This window comes from Haliotis asinina, chromosome 2 (assembly GCF_037392515.1).
Source record: "Haliotis asinina isolate JCU_RB_2024 chromosome 2, JCU_Hal_asi_v2, whole genome shotgun sequence".
NCBI classification, from domain to species: Eukaryota; Metazoa; Mollusca; class Gastropoda; order Lepetellida; family Haliotidae; genus Haliotis; species Haliotis asinina.
The window spans coordinates 3,803,417-3,824,964 of record NC_090281.1 but is presented as its reverse complement, the minus strand read 5'-3'; the positions used below and the strand labels follow the sequence as shown (position 1 = coordinate 3,824,964).

Below are 21,548 nucleotides of genomic sequence, written 5' to 3'. Positions count from 1 at the left end.
ACCTAAACGTTCCGTAAGATATACAGGATTTTTCGGTAAACCATTCCTGACAAACAACAGTGTGACATCACTATGTAAATTCTAAACCGTATCACAAATTTACCATTGTCTAAAAGACTTTGCACATTAAAGCTTTGGCAAAGGGAGGCGTGGTGGTTGACTGTTGTCCTGGCTTTGCGTGCTGGTGCTTAAATGCCTTAGTCTTGGAGTTTGGGTTCGAATCCCGGATAGGACTGTATCGGAGACACCTGCAAAGACTCAGGGAAATGACATGTCAAGAAATATATACATAAAGAACTCAGTTAAGAACTCCATGTTTTGCTCTGCTCTGAATGAGCTCTGGTCTTTACCTCTTATAGCATATCGGGGACATGACCGATCGTCGTGGGCAACAAAGGGATCCTCGTGTAGAGAAACTGACTCAAATGAAAGCTGCATTACACGAGGAATGACGTAGACTGATCTTTCAGGGGATCAGCAGGGGGCTGCCAGGGGGTATAGGGAGTGGATCGCTGGCTGTTGGACAGTCACATGGAAGTTACACTTGATATTGACCTTGACTCGTGTAAGACAGGGAAATGACATTTCAGTGCTCACCAATACACTCAACATTAAACATTAGAGGCCATACGTATACAGACATGGTTGTGGCATTAGTGGATTTAGTTTATAAATAAGCAGTTGTAATAATTCAATCAACATGGAATCCAGTCATGTTGTTGTTTGTTTATCTTAATGAGTTGAAGGCTCATACGTGTCAAATTTTTATGTACGTGTAATTCATTGTGTATATATTATTTGTATTTGTCATTTAATACATTTTGGGTGAACACATAATCTGTCTATGTATCTTGTGTTTTGTGCGAAAAGTGTCATTGGGAGTAGGGCTGAGGTTGTAGGCTACGTTTGCACAGTGCTATGGACACCGCAGCGCTTAGCTGAGCTTTCTCACTAAATCGTTTTATTGTATAATAAATGTGTCTACGGTTTGAAGGGCCGATTTCTAACCGGATGAGTTATAAGGAAAACAGACCTGTGAAGATACGGGATAGAAATGACCTTCAGCAGGCCATGCTTGTCGTTAGAAGCCGCTATATGTTTTTGAACAGACATGTTTCAATCTACCAGCCGACAACCTGACTGGATAAAAGAAGTCGGTGTTTACGCATAGCGTCATGCCTGAGTAACCATCCACTGAATAGTTACGAGGATATCGCCCTCGTCGCCACATAACTGGAATAAGCTGTATGCGGCGTGCAGCAACAAACAATATACAAGTAACACATGATATGGATTAATATCTAGTTTAAACGTAGTAAAGGGTCTGTATTTTCTGCTGGCAAGAACAACAAACGCTTGAAAAACCCGAAATCAAGCTGGACTAAAACCGCTCTACAGTTACTGTTTGTGGAAAGGGAGTGGGGAGGATACTGTGAAGCATTCATCGTGCGATGGAAGATCTGTACCTGTGGTCAACGGCTTTTGTCATGTCGGTTACCGCCAACAGGTTGTCACGGGGGTTTGTTGGTTATCACCAACAGGTTGTCATTGGGATTTGGTGGTTGTAACAATCAGGTTGACGTGGACATATGGTGGTTATCACCACCAGGTTGTCATAGACATTAGATGGTTATCATCAACGGGTTGTCAACTACGTTTGGTGTTATGACCGACAGGGTATCATGGATATTTCCAGTTTATCACCACCAGGTTGTCGTGGATATTTTGAGGTCATTGCCAATAGTTTGTCACGGATGTTTCGAGGTCATTGCCAATAGTTTGCCATGGATATTCGAGGTTATTGCCACCAGGTTGTGATGGATATTAGAGGTTATCACGAGCAAGTTGACATCGACATCTTGAGGTTATGACCAACCTCAATCTATTGGATAGTATATATTTGGATAGAATAGTAACGTTCACCGCCTGTCGTGACAGTGCTTGTTCACACTAAGCCTTTCAGACCAAATTGGACGAGGTTTTGAAAAGGGATAGTATTTACCTCTTTACAAAGCGACAGATCACGTGCAGTAGCCGCGTGACGGTATTTCATCACACAATGCCTCGGGACAACTGACTCAGATCTGATCGTTTCAGTCCAACTGTCGGATCTTCATCATGCTGGACGTGTCTGCAACCTCGTACAGGTAGGCTCCGATTGTTTACGGTGTGTAAGTTACCCCGTTTACTGTTTACTGTAGAGTTTAAAGCTGAAATGGGTTGAGGGTGTACACCCGTGTTAACAGTGGAGCTGTAGTGCTGGACTAAGTACACTGTGGGTGACTGGTGCGGATATACATGTGGACGTCAGGTACTACGTATAGTCACGATTCAGTAATCAATAATCATAAGAATGAGGATTTTATGGATATCAACTTCTTTATATGAGAACACAACGTTTCGGAGTTAATGCTTACTCCTTCATCAGGTGATTGAGAATGGGGTACAGGAAACTGCAAGAACTTTCAAAGTATTGGAAACATTTCTAAAGTTACATCAAAAGTAAATGACAAAACGAAGTCTTAAATTTGAAACTGGTATTCATCTCTCCATTCGTGATAAGTAATGGAGCTAGCAGACAATGGAATGACGTCACAAATGTAAGTTATGAAACACAGAATGCAGTATAAATGCCTCAGGCGCATGATACAAATGACTTTACATAACCACACCGCCATAGAGTTCGCAGTGACAAACCTAATGTCTCTGTCACCGCAGTCTAGTCATGACATTGCAAACTATTTCATCAGTTCATCTTTCATTGCGAAAGTATCTAAAGACGTGGAAATGTCTCCCATAAAGATATCAAACGTTAAAAGGGGCACTGATGCGGAGCAATTTCCGTGGACTGGTGTAAACTTTTGTTATTGTTTTTCTCCCGTGAGTACCCGGATGATATCCCAGAATTCGTGACTGGTTCGTGACCTCTGCTGCGCATTCCGTAAGCGCAATTGATAGTTTAGTTATAGACAGATCAACTTAGGTGAAGTCATTTTAACTTCATTACAAATGTATTATGAAACCAAATGAAACACTTTGAAGATTAATCATCTGCCAGTGGTAGAAATGGTAAAAAAAACTATTAGGACAGAAAAATAACGAAGCCAATGTACGTCTCTATATTTTGTGTGATAAACCTAATTAGTTTATAGTCATATTTGTATGATTCTGAAAATTAATAAAAGAACACACGATCTGCTTATACTCATAGTAAATTTCTAACACAAAAGCAACATTTATACATTGTATAGTTTGCCAATGTGGATCCTATTTCACACACATACGCGATCTAGTGTGTGTTTTCTGTCATACAGATTCTGCTGAATGCTACAACAAACAAATTAAAACAAAATGCAAATAATGAATGTAAAACAGACTAATTTTATAGCAATAATGTCAGGCTACTACCTTGTTCAGGAATGTATCCATCAATATCCACGTAAAAGAAATCGTATTCCATTCACCTGCAGCTGGTAAATAATCCTGCTCTGTGTCGCGTGTCTTACAAGTGTCTAGTTTGCGAAAAAGTAACACATCGTTTCACGTCTTTCGATGGTGAAAACCAGATAAACCTCTCATTGGTCTCCCAAGATAGCACACCTGGCAACTAATTGTATGATGTCCACTATTCTAAGTAATTTAGTTAACCAATAATGAGCAATCAATCAATCAACGCAAGGGTGGTTAATTCTTTGAAGGGAGGATGTTGTTTTTGCACTCACTCTTTACGACAGGATGTAGTCATCTACACACACTGCCTTTTGACAAATCCGCAAGAAGATACAAGTAATTAATCAATCAATGTGTTATCGGTTAATCCTTTGATCGATGTTTGTTTTTGTAACTCAGCTGATAAACCCTCTTGCATCACTTACATGCACATATTACATAACATGCAAATACATTTGCCATTACAGACCTTAATTTATAAAGCTGAGTATTTACTCCAGACAGGTGAAATGCCAAATTTGAACCTTTGTTGTGTAACCGAAGTGGTGTTACTATTAATTACACCTGTTATAAATTCACTAATTGACAATCCAGAGAATGATGACAAATAACAGGTGTAGGCTTACACCATCAAACGCGAGTTACAGGAAGGAAGATGTAATCTCTGTGTCGCACGCAGCCTGAAAATACTTATGGGACGAAACTGTTTTGAGGATACCAACAGAATTTCGTTACATAAGGAATACACACAGGCATTTGCTGTGTACTTGGGAAAATAGGTGAAATAAGGGTTTTTTTACGTAAGAAAATTTTCAGATTTCTCTACCAAAGGCAAAGTCATCGTTTTTTGTTTGTTTACGAATTCAAATAAATCAACTGTGTGTTTTTATTAGCATAAATAATAAACCATTGTAGCTACCATAGCTACCAAAATTTACGTATGATACTTGCTATCACAGCTGAACCAACACTCAAAACTACCTATATATAAAGCTTTGCAATCTTCCGTACTGAAACAAATGGCTTGCTATGTGCCTGTAGACATCATATTTTCATGTAACATGATTAAATATCGAGGTTAAAAACACAGAAATAGGATCAAATTGGATCAGTATACGTAACTATACCATCCAAGCATCCGAAAAGAACTACACTGCTGGGATATTTGGTTACGATCAGACAAGGAATACCATGGATATTTTTAAACAAATGGCATATGATGGGCATCCGGCCTCCTGACTGTTTAGGTGAAGAAATTCTGCTAATATGGACAGGAGCCCAGTTCCTTTGTCCGTCACGGTCGAAGGAGCGGGCGCTGACCAATTTGCGGTTTGGTTTCGTAATTAGACCCTTGGCGAGAAACATTATTCGCTCCGCATCAGTGCCCCTCCCCTTTGCCTTTCTTTGTTGTACACCTCCTGGGGAGAATTGATGTATAAAGCTATGTCGTCAGGCGATTGACTGTCCGGGTAGCAACCGAAGCTTGGATGAGGCTCGCGTTTTGTCGTTCATCTTGAGAATCCAAGTCATTGCAACCGTAGAGTGCCCAAACAGGAAGGTTGTTCATGGACTGTATCGAATGGTTCAGGTGGGTCCGGGAGTAATCGGCTATTGTTTGCAAGCAATGTGTAAGGAGAGTTGACGTTCTAGTCATGAGGTGCCCTGGGGTTTAAAGAGGTCAGGTGCTCTGCTGATTGTGTTGTTCACAGCACCAATAACTGCCCAGTCAGGTACATAGTGTCCTCGATGTTGTTGACGGTTGCCGACAGCACCGAAACACGAGGCAGACAAGTTTAGTTTAAATATGCACATTTTTGATAAATTCTCGGAGATGTTGAATTTCATTGCCTTCTTGACTTGGTAATGGAAGACGTTTTGCCAGCAATGACTCCTCAAAAGAAGCATCCGATGTGAATGTTTTGTTAAACAAGTGTGTACCGGTCAGAGGGCTTGTTTCCACCACACCCCTGTGACGACCTGCCGTCATCCATTTGTCATCAGCTTTAGTTGAGGGTCGAAGTCAGCTTTCAATCCACATGCATACATTTCAGTGAAGAATTGTTAGTTGTCATGAATGGTGATCAACAGGCCAATTATTCATGCCTGTTTTCACATAATGTTTTGTTTGATTGTGTGAGATGGTAGCGTAGCGATAGGCAAAGCAGCCGGATGGTGTGCATCGAAGTGTCAGGCTTTGTCATGATGTATTGGACTGTGAAACATTTTAGTAAATCAATCTTTATTTCTTGTAGTGGAGGCCACAGGCCCATTCTACATTTACAACTGACAATGAAATAGTATATTCAATGTACAAAATAAACAACAACATACAGTTTGGTTATGTTACAATCTGTTCAAGTGACTACGTCAAGGATCATTACAGCAGGACATACACTGCTATATTTTAAACTTTCTGGATTTACATCTGATATAAACATTTATGTACGGAAGGATTCAAATAGTCTATCTTTGGCAAAATAGAGACCTTAGATGTTGATATACGTTACACACTAATAAAACATGGTATTCGAACAAGATAGCGTTCTTTGCATACAAGCCATAATCTATCAACTATAGTTTCTATAACATATCTGCAAGTTTCATTCAGCCACTTGAGAAACATTGATTGACCGATTGAAGTATTTCGACTGGGAGTCATCTGATTTTTTATCTTTAATACTCCCAGACACGAGGGCCTGTGACACAGCGTTCGTAACTATGTATGTGAGAGACATAAAATAACACTACACACATGAAGTGTGTGCCTGTGCGTGGATACCAGAGTCGTCGTTTTTGTTGTATGTGTTTCGACATGCCCCTCCCTACAGTTCATGTGATGTCGCAACCTTACATTTGGCATACACAGTCATGTAGGGTTTACATTCTGTCCATTCTGTCCAGCTGATATGACCTAGAACTGTAACTGTGTACACATATATGTTAAACCAACAAGTGCTTTATACACACTAACCATTGAAAAGAATCGTGTTGCCACACAATGTACTGTTACTAATAGATTACCGTCTCTTGTAGTAGAAATCCTTTCACAGTCGATGAACCATGACAGTGTGAGTACAGACTTTGAGTACCGGTTGACCGACTAGTCGCATTTCACAACAAACGTTCAGTGTGTCGCAATAATCAGCTGACTGAACTGTTGGCGAAAGTACGCACTAAAACGTTTAAATATGACACGCCTCGCGTAACAGGAAAAACACACCTAACATTGGTGTCGACTACATTCGCCCAAACTGACTTCTACATGATATAACGTTTGGCTGAAATTCGCTAGCTTTTGTCACACTGTTAAATGTTCAACGAAAAAACACATTTATATTGCGTCTTTCCTCCTCAAAACTCCGAGGTGCTGATGTATATATCTTAGAGTGAGTATATGGGGACATTTGCTTCTACTCATCTGACGAATATCATGTTTTAAGTGAGTTTTGCTCTAAGCTGAGAGAGAAGACTAAAACAGCGAGTACCCAGTAAAACATCATGTGGCCTGATGGGTAAATACATTTCTAATCAGAAGCATGTAAACAATAGACTCGATTATTTACACACTGCCGCCATATACTTGTAATATTCCTGAGTGCGGCGTAAAACTCACCCACTCACTCACTCAATCATTCACTCAATGAAACATTTCTTATATCACCACTGAACATCAAACTAGGTAGTCCACTGTGTGTTGCATTGTGGGTTTACAGTCGCTACCGACACCAGCATCCCCTCTCCCGTCCCAACTGAGACAATGAATGCTAAAATGTTTGTCATATCGAATCACCAAGTAAACGTTAAGGCTAGGCAAACATATCTCAAAGTAGACTATTGACCGATATGTCTGCCAGCGATTGGGATCTGAACGTTGGTAAACATAGACCCGCGTTTGGAAACTAATCCCGAATAATACTCATCTTGCTTTTGCCTCAAAATATCAGGTTTGTTTTGGAGAACACCTGGCGTCAGCTCGGCTTTATGGGGATTTTTAGGTAAGGGAGCATACGAATATATGGATGAATATCTGTAGTGATTAATTTTATTACAGTATTCTTGTTTAAGGCCATATCTTTGTCTGGATTAGTTCATATCTTGCTGGAAACACCCGGTGCGAGTAGTAGTTGCTGTTACAGATCTCACACTCCATCACATATTTGTGACAAAGAAAGATAGAGTGATCCTGTTAAACTTAGCAAGGGCAGACCTAGCCCTTGTGTATCCCCAGGAACTCCTCGAAGTTTCCGAGGTCTCTCAGATCCACGGGACAAGGCATGCTGTGTGTCTACACGCGAGGACCACCACCTATGGAGATGGACCCCTACCCAGAGCAGCTACACGACTCTAGGTGGTCTGCCATTAAAACCGAGACTTGCAAACATCTTGGCCACTTTAAAAACCAATGTCAAGTCCCAAAAAGGATACCCACCTAGACCGATTGAACATTGTTGATACATCTGACATGCTTCCTCTCAAAGCCCCTCGGAGTAGTTATACAGAGTGGATTCTCGGTCTACATAAGTTCTTAGGTGATGATGAATAGTTCACATCTTGCTAGGACCAGCAGTGCAGAAGTTGCCGTCAGATATCAGTCCCCATCTCATATTAGTCCCACTCAGTCAGAGGTCTAAATTTAAATATACTGAAAAATAAGAGAAATGTTTTAAAAGCCAAATTTTAATACATTCAATCAACTCAACCACTCTTCTACACAATATTTTGAATTCGAAGAGGTTTATCACATTGTCTGGTTTGTTTCATCCCAAATCTTTAGCTTTTATCATACAAGTTTGCTTCGACCTTATGTTCGTTCCTATTCAACCGATATGATGTAGTTGTTGAACACTGCTTTGCCTAACAAAAGATAAAATCAAAGTACTTATGTACAAAACAAATTCAAATGGGCTCAGCAATCTGTGGCAATCTAGACTTGCTAAATCGTTCAAGACTAGATAAGGTTTAGGCCAGGGTCAGGTTTACTGTCTGTGATGTACAGTATATTTTATCTTACCTCACACATAAATGCTGTTTTCTGATCTTCCATTATTTTTAATGTACACCGCTAACACTTGCTACCTGCTGGGTATGTCCAACTGTGGGAATGCACTTGGTACTACGTGTTAGTAATCCTTTGTCTCGAATAATTGAATCACGTATGGTGTACAGAATTGACCGATGTTTTGCAAATGCAGGGAGATGACTATAACTTTTGTGGTTTGATCCGATAGCAGTGCTTCAAACAGTTCGAAATGAACACTGATGTGTTCGGTAGGATAAATACGTTGCTCACTGGTCCCTCGCGGTCCATGAGTTGATGGCAGGGCTAAAGGAGAACTCAGGTCAAATTGAATAGGGGAGATAACTCTTAACGTCTCACGCATTCAACATGGATATAAGACAGAAAAACTGATCTGGACTTTGTGGGCAACATTCCCCATACCCCCATATTCCGACTTTGTGGCATTTCGCCAGCAAATAAGTGTTGTAGACAGAAAAAAACCAGCTCCGCAAGCAAGTTTATTAGCAAAAATCGTTCCTGTTGACAGGAAACTGTTTGAAGGTGTTATGAAATGCTTATGTGCGCTATGATATGCGGCCATTAAGCCTTGTTAAAGGGGAGAGTTTCAGGGCTTCTGTGAGGCATTGCAACCAAATTACCATGCACCTTGAGAACTCACAACTCACATCACGCTGTGTCGGGCTAATGTTATATCACCTTTGACGGCAATTTCTGAAAGCAATAATGTCATAAATTGGTAAGATGTGTCGTGTTTCAATGATGAGCTCTTGTTTCAATTTCATTAAACAAACAATTTCATACAATTAGTCTTCAATCTTGTTTTCTACATAGATAATCATTTATTCTTACCTTCACATTTCAACAATCGACACACACATACGCATTCCGAATTAAATTCACACTTGGAGACCTAAATCGTGAATGATTTCACTATATCGTGAAGTAGCTAAAGTTTTAATCACAATTCATACTTTTGACGTGATCTCCCTTCAGTGGAGTCTCGGGAGACGAACTTCAGTGCAGTGTTACTCAATATGTGCTTAGTCTTCAGGGTAAAACCAATACGTATTCACTGTAATAAGTGAAAAAAAACCATGAATCCTGATTCAAATATTTAACCATGGTCAACGTTCAATGACTATTTGACGTATCGTTCGCAGTAAAAACGTATCGATGAATTTCACTTATTCTAGGGCATTCTACAGTACTCGAGCCCCAAATTTTGGACTCTTGAGAGCCCTAGTTGATGGACCCTTTATGTTTGTATATGATTTCGGATCCCTTGGGGACCAGTGAACAACTTATAATGTTACCTATTTGCAGATGGACATTATTCCTCGTGGCGCTACTGCACACGGTCTCAGGGTACGGCAGCTACCGAGATAAAATACCCAATGGCCACAATGTTGCAAGCCCCTGTAAAGCTGGTGAGACCTGGGTAGGTGTGGGGCACACACGGGCGTCTGGGGGAGGGTCCAGAAACCCCTTCGGACAGGACTTTGCAGACAACGGCAGGGTGAGACCATGTTGTGCCTTATGTAATTATAAATTATTTTCTTATGAAAGGGAAGAATTTACACTTTCCTTGTCAAATTCAATTACAAGTTAAAGTTTATAAAATATCTCTAACAAGCTAGATTCCGCCCATTTTCTATTTGTCCTCTAGTTTTGTTTTACCTGTGTTACTACAACTGAAACAAAATCATACGTGTATGATTGCAAGACGTTTTGTTTGTATAAGATATCACAGACAGTGATAGTGATCCGGCGAGCTTCAGGTGACCAGCCCACCTGTGGCCAGGTGTAAAAATTTTGCAGTCACCTTTGTGTGCAGACTCTATAAAGTGCTATCACAACTCCAAGTGTACAGTACACAACCCTGTGCATTTAAAATAACCCACGAATCCGTTGGTAAATCACCGGATGGTCTCCACGTGCGGGTGCAGCGATGTGCATTTAACTTGGACAAAGTGCAGTGACTATGTGTCCCACTCCACCGAGCTGTGAATGGGTATCTCGTAAGGATGACAAAGCCACATTAACATGCTGCACCTAGTGGCTGCAAGAGATGCATGTTCCCCAAGGAGCTGAGATTGATAATACGACGTGCCGTTGAGATTCACGTCCCGTGATGGAGGGAAAAAACAAAGCGCCTTTGAGCAGCTGACCTGAACATCAGCGCCACACAAGTGTTTGCATTACAATAAAGATACCAAACATCAGCACAGCGGTATCAATTACCTAATACAAAGAAGTGATAGTCCTTACCCGCAAACTCGTCTTTTATTACCTTGCATACAGGACTCGTTAATATACCTGGCCATGTCCCCCACGTGATTAACAGCTTTCCTCATAAAATAAATTGACAAATTCGGCGAGAATATAACTGGCTCCACTCGAAATGCTAAAGAATTCTATAATAATTAAGGCCCTAAAATTTCTTTTTCAATGGACTCAAGGTATGGACAAGAGCGTTGTGTGAGAAGGATTCCGATGGTGACGGATTGACCAACGGCCAAGAACTGGGTGACCCCAACTGCACCTGGTCCCAGGGAATGGCTCAGCCTTCAGGCTCATCGCTGTCCCATCCAGGTGAGTGGCAAGTGGGGTAATTAAAGAGACTCTGCCTTCTGGTAAACTGGTAATCCTATCGGTTCATCGCTACCCTACCAGTTGAGTTTGAGAGGGTCTCACGAAACCTAGCTGAACTAAGGTCACTCTTATGATAAGAAACGCAAAGGTAATTTTGACAATATTGGATTCGCGTAGTTGCGGCAAAGCAATACAAATATACCTTTTCATTCGCAAATCTTTGTGATTGTAAACAGCTTCAGTAGCCAAACTCGGCAAATTCAACTTTCCCTCTAGTTTTAGAAATGTCTGAATATTCGCCACAGTGTCACCAGGAAAACATGCAAAGCAAAATGCACGTGCAAGTAAGCGGTAGAACATGCGTTATCATTTCTTTTTGCATTAAAAAGAAATCATAAATCATCATGGAGCTGAGGAGTCGCAGTCTGCAGTTACATGACAGAGTACCGCATCCCTCTGATGGGGTTCCTAATTCCGTCCTTGATCACCGTTCAACATCTAAAATGACCACCCAAACCCAGGGCATCCGGGGTGTTCCGTCATCGCCTTGCCACAGTCGTGGAGACTGCACTACCCATCCAAGGCTTGGAAAGATATTTCCGACCAAACTGTCAGGACATGATTGCGTGAAGAGGGGGTTCGACCAAGAAGGCCAATTGCCGTCCCCAGTTTTGAAACCATCAGCGTGTGGTGTCATAGCGTCTGGAACTGGAACCTAAGAAACTGGAGGCGAGGCTGGTCCAGTGATGAATCACTATTTTCTCTTCACTGGCGAGATAGAAGACACAGTATAACGCCGGAGACATGAATGTTTTGCCCTAACTGCATTCGTCAAGTCCACAGGTGAGGTAGAGGTAGTGTCATGATGTGGAGGGAAAGTTCCAGCACAAAAGGCTCTGATTTAGTGGTGGTTCAGAGGAATTTGACAGCAAACGATATATGAACGAAACCCTTGCATGTCACATGATTTCTTTTCTGGACCGACAGAGGGAATTGTTCCAGCAGTACACAGCTCCTTCACATACAGCAAGCGTCACGGTCTGCTACCTTGCCAATTCTACCGTCAATGTCTTGTCATGGCGTTCCCTATCACCAGTGGGGAATCTAATCTGGGTTTTCGGCGTGACGAAGGAGCGCTTCAACCACTAGGGTACCTCATCGCCCCACCATACAAATTACTTTAACGCCATCTTGTGGACTCATGTAAACAAAAACACAACGAAACTTCGCTGTTGTGTTGGTGAATCCTATTGATGTGTGAACTGCCATCTTTTACCTTTAACATTACATGGAATGATTGTGCTCAAATCAACGCAACAAATTCTCCTAAAATGGCTAATGCTTTCGTTAATGCGAAAGGGGAAACAGTTGCCGAAAAATGAGCAAAGACTTGTTCTTCTCTTGGTGGGATCATTGCAATTCTGAACGTAATATTCGTACCAACTTTCATAAAGATTGTTAGCAAATTAAATAACACGGCATTGTGATACAATTCTTTAATGTAACGTACGGTAATAAAAATTTTGCAATTTCATCGATTCTGCTTTGAAATGTTTTTGCACTGTGCGACTTTTCCCTTTTATGGTCGGGAAACGTTTTTATTCATCACTTTACTCTCGTAACATCCGTTCTTAATATATCATTGTAGAATAACATATCAGGTTACATTAGCGATAAGAATGTAGGTTTCTGGTGCAATTCCAAAAATGTATGTATTTGAAATTGTGGAATTGGAAGGAATATTTTGATACATGTTTTCGGAAAGTCTGATTTACAAAACAACACTATGTATGGACATAGAACAACTTGAAGCATCATTCTTGCACAAGTAAATATTTCAGGACCATCGACATCAATGTGAAATGGTAAAATAATTTTATTACCACTATGATATTTCGGAAGTGTGTTCATGATTTAAATGACATGTGTCGGAATGCAAACAGTGGCAGGCAGCTAGGGGCTTTTGTGGAAAGTGATACAGATGCAATGTATCATTTGCTGACAGAAATGTAATGGACCCGAGAAGTTGTCCAATCATGTATTAATTTGAAATGTATTTGTGGGGACACAATTTTAAGCATAAAATAATTTCTGTCGACTGGCTCGAAAATAAGAAGGAAACAACTACACATTTCGAAAGTCGTTTTATTCACAGTAAAATAGCTCACATCCATAAATCTTGCTTTGCGTTCAAAATGTCCACCTGCACCTTGAGCAGGTACTAGTTGCTTGGATATGTGCGCTGTATAAATATCGTATTATGATAAATAATAAAGATTTGATGTTTCCTGCTTCTTTTTACACCCTCCTTTCCCCTCGCCTCTGTTACTCACTACCCCTACTATCCCTTCTATGCAGTACCCGTTCTATCCATCCGTACTATCCACCTCCAGCTTCTATCCTCTGTTGTCCACTACCTATATCATCTAGTCCTCCAAACCCCTTGTTATTTCTATCCATGTTGTCATGATGTCACTACTCCTTTTTCTCCACTACCCGTTCGTATCACCCCATTCTGTCCACTATCCCCAGGTGTGTGTGACCCATGGAACGACCCCAAGTGTCTGGCCAGAGACGAGAGCTGGGTACTGACGGCCTGTCAGGCTTCGGACTTCACATGCAACAGCATCAATGACGTCAGTACGTATCCACCTCATTGTATTGGAGGAGCTCAGTCATAGATAGCGTGGCAGTCTCGTTAAAATGGACCCGTGAAGGTACGGGTTAGAATTGATCTTCAGTAGCCCATGCTTGTCGTTGGAGGCAGCTAACACCATCGGATGTTCTGGCTCGCGGACTTGGTTGACACATGTCATCGAATCCCACTTGCGTATATCGATGCTCGTGTTGTTGATCACTGGATTTTCCGGTCAGAATGTTGCTACAACTACAGTCAGTCAGTCACTCGTTAAAATGTGTTAGCTTATTTTCCCCCATGATAATAAATTTAAAGTGAGAGAAACAGATAACGGAACACGGGATATTTCAAGCCTTCGTTTCATATTTTGTAGTTTTCTTCACTAGCTTTGAGTGGCGCTGTGGGAGGAAGTCTGAGAATAAATATAGGTCACGGAGTGCTATTCAGTTATTTGTTTCCCTCGGTATATATCACATCACACCGGAAAGCATGATACTGCACCCTATTTAAAAGGTGACACGAAAATAATGACTGTTTGTAGTATCCGTATTAAGTGTTTGGACTAACTGCTGTAATATTATTATAGATTTAACGTCATTCATGTATCTAAAATTAATCAGACTTCAGACGGATTATCACTATCATGATATAATACGCTTTAACGAAATCGTATATCTATAATTTGTTGTTAAAGATTGTGTGACATTTCGGGAGTCTCTCAGTAACACTGCCCCAACTTTCCTAACTAGACGTTAAAAGCATGGATCTGAAGTTACCCCGGACTGCCGTACCTGCAGAAGAAACTACCTACATGTGCCAGATATTCACCATCCCCAACGATACCGACTACCACATTATTGCCACTAAACCCATCATCGACAACGTCAACATCATGCACCATGCAGTAGTATTCGGCTGCACTGAAGGTACAGTAAGTCTACTGTGAATGAAGTGTTAACTGAATAAGGGGCATCTTAACTGTGGACGCTCGCCTCATGTCTCCCTAAACTGGAGACATCCACCCCAGCTGCTGATCTCCATCCCAACCCAACCTAACTGTATACATCCATCCCAACTGTGGACATCCCCAACTGTGACATTCTCCCCAACTGTTGACATCCCCAAATGTGGACATCCACCCAACTGTAGACTCCTATGATAACTGTAGACATCCACCACAATTGCAGACATCATCGGCTGTACACATCCACCCCCTTCTGTAGACACCACATTTGCTGTACCACGAATGTATGACTGATTTCTCCCTTTCAGACGATCCTGCAACCGCCCAGCCCTTTGTTTGTGGTATGCTTCCTGGTGGTAGTTGTAGAGCCGTCACCAGCATCTGGACATTGGGCAGCTCTGGCGACTGTATACACGAGACTGTGGGATTCAGGATTGGGGTGAACGGCTTTAAGAAGCTAGCTATTCAGGTTAGCTACAGTGACGGTTATCTGTCTCACGGATGACCTTGTGAGTGAGTGAGTGAGGGAGTGACCGGCTTTACCAACAGCGTCTGTTTTCAATTTTGCGGTTCTTTATTGTTGGGTTAAGATCGCCGAATATAATTAGAAAGCCAAATTGTTGGTCAATGAGTTTATAAAATGCTGTTTTCAATATTTCTTCATGAATGTAGACTGGATCCCAGTAAATGAACAGGATTTCTAACCCATTCGCTCTTATCAAAGCTCCACTGGAACAATCCTGAGAGGAGGAGTAACTATTTCGACGAATCAGGAATGACGATCTACTACACCTCGAACCTGCGAACTCACGATGCAGGTATCCTGACCACTGGTCAAGAGAACCTGCTTATCCCACCCGGAGAAACAAGTGTGAAGACCTTGGCTACTGTCCCCGGCGTCTGTACCAACAGCTCCTTCACAGCGCCAGTAACAGCAACAGCAGTCTTGAACCACATGCATTACCTAGGTACCACCTTTACTCCCCATGTGCTGTAATATTGATGATAATAATTACACTGGACATCACAATTATGGCTCAAATGCTGCAAATAATGACTGATGATTAACTGTAATAATAATCATCATCATAACACGTACGTTTACAGCACCGCCAGCACAAGTGGCAAATAGTAGAAATGTTCGTCTAAAGTGTATGGAGAACAGCACACCTTGTGATACCGTGCGTTTGTAAAGTCGGCCTAGCCTAGTGGTTAATGCATTCACTCGGCACGCCGAAAGTCCGGGTTCAACACCCCACATCGGTAACTGTGTGACGTCCGTTTCTGGTCTGCCGGGCGTGATGTTGCTATAATATTGCTAGCACGGCGTAAACCATGCTCACTCACTCACTCACTCACTAGTGAGGACTACGAGCGCTTTGTTGGTCGGGATCCAGACCTCTCAATCCTCAGCCGTTATCGTTATGTCCTCGTGGACACAAACACCTACATGGTAGGTTACCAACGGCGATGTCGTTGCTATGGCCGTGGTCTCCTGGGGACAAAGCAGTAGACTACCATGCAATGCTAGCCGGAAAATGACCAGGACAAGTGTATCAAAGAAGAGTATAATAAATATACCATACATCTGATCATACTGTTCATGATGGATATATATCCAACTGACTGACTGTTTGGTAATCGACAGGCGTCTCAATGTTTCTGGAGCTGTACAGGAATGGTGTCAAAGTCCGAGATGTGGCAGCTGACCCGCAATATAACTATGACAACCCAATATTTCACAAGTAAGTATTACATAATAAATTAGCATGGTAAATTACACAAGCGGTGTGTATATAGTGGCCACCACATGTATTCGTCCGATTTAGCAGTTAATTGGATAAACAGCGTCCGGTTTCCAATGCAACAAGAACATTGTAGTCTACAGGTTCGAAATGAATAGATGAATATTCTAAATTTCACCGGGAAAATATCCAAAGATCATACAAATGACACAGAATACTTAAAAAACATATACTCAAGGTATTGAAGACGCAGCGATATTACTCGTCACGGTTGGCCCACGTTTGTATTGACTGTTAAATCAGGGAGGATCTCATTCTGCAGCTTTCATACTGTTGATCACTGGATTGTCTGTTCCAGGCTCGATTGGGTAGACTCTCGCTATTAAGCTGGAATGTTGAAACTAAATGTAAACTCACTCACTCATTGTCCAGCTACAGGAAATAAGTATAACACTAGTAAATCTGCCAAGAGATTAAATGGCAGCATCTCCTTATCATCTGTTTCCAGCGTTGCGTATAATGTAACTGCCAGTTTATCAATTAAACACAAGTAAACCATAGTTCTTTCAGACATAAAGGTTCCACATAGAACATTGTCTTTTACAGTATATGCATTCCTATGACACCTGCTTCCTGGAACCAGTCGTAAGAAATTAACTGGGTGCTAAAATTAAGCGTTGCTTAAATGTTGGTTCCCTAAAGTAGACTATGATCACAACGTGGATGTTTTGTTCCAGAGTTTCTATTGGTGTTACCAATTCCATATTGCATGTTGATTCCCAAGTTGAAAGTTAAAAACTTGAACGGAAATCAGTCTGCAAAAGAAATATGTGTGAAACAAAAATGAAATTTGCAGTAATCAATAAAATGTATGTTGAACAAAGTTCACAATTCAATGCAAATTGGTATCACCTTAGCAGTACGACCTAGTCTGGTCATACAATAACGTGAGTGCTGGTAATACCCTAGCAGTACGACCTAGTCTGGCTATACAATAACGTGAGTACGACCTAGTCTGGCTATACAATAACGTGAGTGCTGGTAATACCTTAGCAGTACGACCTAGCCTGGCTATACAATAACGTGAGTACGACCTAGTCTGGCTATACAATAACGTGAGTGCTGGTAATACCCTAGCAGTACGACCTAGCCTGGCTATACAATAACGTGAGTACGACCTAGTCTGGCTATACAATAACGTGAGTGCTGGTAATACCTTAGCAGTACGACCTAGTCTGGCTATACAATAACGTGAGTGCTGGTAATACCTTAGCAGTACGACCTAGCCTGGCTATACAATAACGCGAGTGCTGGTAGTACCTTAGCAGTACGACCTAGTCTGGCTATACAATAACGTGAGTGCTGGTAATACCTTAGCAGTACGACCTAGCCTGGCTATACAATAACGTGAGTGCTGGTAATACCTTAGCAGTACGACCTAGTCTGGCTATACAATAACGTGAGTACGACCTAGTCTGGCTATACAATAACGTGAGTGCTGGTAATACCTTAGCAGTACGACCTAGTCTGGCTATACAATAACGTGAGTGCTGGTAATACCTTAGCAGTACGACCTAGTCTGGCTATACAATAACGTGAGTGTTGGTAATACCTTAGCAGTACGACCTAGTCTGGCTATACAATAACGTGAGTGCTGGTAATACCTTAGCAGTACGACCTAGCCTGGCTATACAATAACGTGAGTGCTGGTAATACCTTAGCAGTACGACCTAGCCTGGCTATACAATAACGTGAGTGCTGGTAATACCTTAGCAGTACGACCTAGCCTGGCTATACAATAACGTGAGTGCTGGTAATACCTTAGCAGTACGACCTAGTCTGGCTATACAATAGCGTGAGTACGACCTAGTCTGGCTATACAATAACGTGAGTACGACCTAGTCTGGCTATACAATAACGTGAGTGCTGGTAATACCTTAGCAGTACGACCTAGCCTGGCTATACAATAACGTGAGTGCTGGTAATACCCACCCCTCAGTCCTAGCATTCAAGCATGCAGCCAGGACTGTCGGGGTATACTGGTCATCACACACAACAATGGTCTGCTGGTCTCTCGAGAGGTAATAAGCCCCAGCTGGTAAGAATCAGGTCTCGATTTGTAATGTTCCCCCAGCTATGGTACATGTTCCAGAACAATAAATCAAGGGTTGTTTTTACCTTTGCACGTTGTAAGAGTGGAAATGATAAGGGTCTGTTTCCCCGACCACTGATGTCCGTCCTTCTCGAATATGCCATGATTCATGGTCAGATCTTAATAGTCAGTCATGAGGTTACCAGTAAACAATTCCAGTTTAATTTAGCAGGACATGACATAAAAAACGCTCTCCCTTGTAGTCAAGGGGGTCGTGCTGGTCACTTTATCAAGCCATTATGCATGAATATTTTTACTTATTGTGTTAACATAATGCTAAATAAGTGAATGTAGAACTTTACATTCGTTAAAGGTAATTTGTATTGATTGGAGAATACATATCAGGCTGATATGATGATCTGCAAGTATGTGCACAAAGCTGCGTCATTTAGGCGTGACAGGCGTGATCTGGTACCATAACGATGCTTTCGAGTTTAACAACCCGTTTGACGTTGCTCTCTGTTGTTGAGACCAACATTGAATGTTATGACTTTCCTGTATGTGTTGAAAATCTTGGAACGCGACAAACAAACACAGGCACTGTTATGGCTGAATACATAGTTGAAAGAGTATAGGAAAGTATCACAGTGACACTGCCGGGGACAGTAATGCACGTGAGCAGGTAATGTGCCTGGATATGAGGGCCATATAAGCGGACCATGTCTGTTACTAGACTGGAAATGTATTGCAGTTTGATAACTGATTTTCGGAGGGAGCGCCCATTTCATCCCCAAGGTGTCTGCGTCGATAGATAACTGGTTCTTACGTGATGTTGACGCTTCATGTTTTAAAACTGTGTTCCAAAATAGTAGCGGCTTTTGAAAACAGAAACTACCAATCAATTTAAATGCAATTTTAATCAGAACCTCATTGTTTCAAATGGACATATTTCATGCAAACAAATTTGGACGTTGAAATGGAAAAAAATGCGTGAAATTGTGAATTATTTTATGTTGTATTTATCTACAGATTTAATGAGCCCATTGAGATTCGACCTGGTGACGAGCTGAGGACGCGTTGCGAGTTCGCGTCAACCAAGAAGTTGACGACAACAATGTTTGGCGATGCGACGTCCGACGAGATGTGCTATAGCTTCATTACCTACTACCCTCAACAAAACTCCAGGCGTTTATTCTTCACCAGCTTCAACAGCATTCCTTACTGCCAACTTAGCATGGAGGATGTGTATGAAGGTTGCCCGTGGAGGTCGATGGCGACCGACCCACAAGTAGTGCAGCTGTATGGCCTTGTATACGGCAGCTGTAATATGTTTGAGAAGTGTTCGCCGGCCTGTTACAATGCCATTCAAACTGCAAAGCAGCACAGGTGTTTCCAGGGTGACATATTCAGGTATGTAACACGATGGATGGATCAGACATTGGCCAGGTTTCTCATGCTGTTTCGGTCTTGTGAGTGTGAAGACGCTGCACCCTCCTCAGCACCCCCCTCAGCACCCTTCTCGGTCCCCAAGCCTGAAAACAGCACCTGTGACTGGGCCGGCTTATACGTCCCATCTGTTGGTAACCCTCTCGACACCATTTTCATCAACGTCACTGCCAGCTGTGTTGCTACGGGTGACTGTCTCAAGGAATGCGTGCCTGCTGTCGTGGCTGCGAGAGAACACCCCTGTTTCCAGGGAGCCGAGTGGGAATATGGACGGCGCTATCTCCTAGACAATTCTAACGACAAAACTGTGGAGTTTCTCTTAGACTTTGAATCCTGCAACTGCGAAATACTTGCTACACTGCCTACTACACCGGCAACTACTCCTTCCATTGTACCAAGTACATCTGCCACAACACGCACAACGACAAAGGTTGATGCTACATCGCCTACTACACCGACAACTACACCTTCTACTGCACCATCTACGTCAGCTACAACACGTACGACGACAAAGGTTGATGCTACATCGCCTACAACTGGTGCATATTCGTGTCAGTATGGTTATAGTCACGTTCTAGTGATAGCTGTCATTTCCGTCTTTCGTGTCCTTGCTTCGTAAATGAAGTTAGTGGAGTTAGTTGATAACACGCCCCAGGCACTATGCAAATATATCTGATTCATCTAGGAGGAACCACGTGATAATATGACACCACCAACACATCCTGTGCCATTTTACTGATGAATATATGTAATTGGATTTATACATAACGTTTGCAGCTGGTGTAAGTGCGGTTTTGTTTCATTTCACTGAAACTTATTAAATTGTGCCCTGAAGTAAATGTATGTTTTAAATGTAAATTTTAGCTTTGGTTACATGTAGAATGTGTACCCATTAGTAACTATGCATTTTAACAAGCCGCCAACCCATTCTACACGGACATTATACAGAATTATTGAAGATGTGTTGCATTTTTTAAAGCATGGGCATTTTATGAATATTTAAGATATGCGCGTTTTTAAGTATTGCATGTTGGTAAATAATACCTTTACAAATCTGACTGGTTTAAACAAACGTTTTAGTCAGGAATTGTAACAAGTCTTTACAAAAGTCTAGCATTTATGAAACGTGTCAACGAAAATAATGACTTAATCCACGCTGATTACTTGTACTCGGTATGTTACCTGTAATACGGTATTGTAGGGTATATGAGCAGTATTTGCCATGTATTTTCATCTGTATTGCCTCACTGTGTTACTTGGGCAGTGGGGTTAACTTCACTCGTCACGCCGAGGACCCAGGTTCGGTTCCTCACATGGGTACAATGTGTGAAGCCTGAAATGGCTGGAATATTGTTAAGAGCGCTGTTAAATTAACCTCACTCACCCACTTCTGTGTTACAGGACGTTACTTTAAATAATGCATCAAAATATTTGTATCTGTGCAGATATGACAAAACAATCAACCTTTTTCTCTCACACCATATGTATATTACATCAATGATGTATATAGTTATGTTGTCATATAGCAATAATTAAACATATTACTGTCTCGGGTTGTTCGTATGTTATTGTCCCGCTTCCTACAATGGCGAGATGTATAA

At 41.6% G+C, this 21,548-nt stretch overlaps 1 protein-coding gene across 1 annotated transcript; it reads left to right on the top strand.

The window, feature by feature from the left end:
- Window positions 1–2,027: 2,027 nt before the first annotated feature.
- Window positions 2,028–21,496, top strand: LOC137273147 (uncharacterized). The gene is made up of 9 exons (XM_067805620.1): window positions 2,028–2,147; window positions 9,794–9,986; window positions 10,930–11,062; window positions 13,595–13,702; window positions 14,450–14,626; window positions 14,973–15,133; window positions 15,389–15,632; window positions 16,313–16,409; window positions 19,531–21,496. Exons 1-9 carry the CDS (start codon window positions 2,119–2,121, stop codon window positions 20,564–20,566), a joined length of 2,178 nt encoding a protein of 725 aa, XP_067661721.1. The 5' UTR covers window positions 2,028–2,118; the 3' UTR covers window positions 20,567–21,496.
- The last annotated feature ends 52 nt before the right edge of the window (window positions 21,497–21,548 follow it).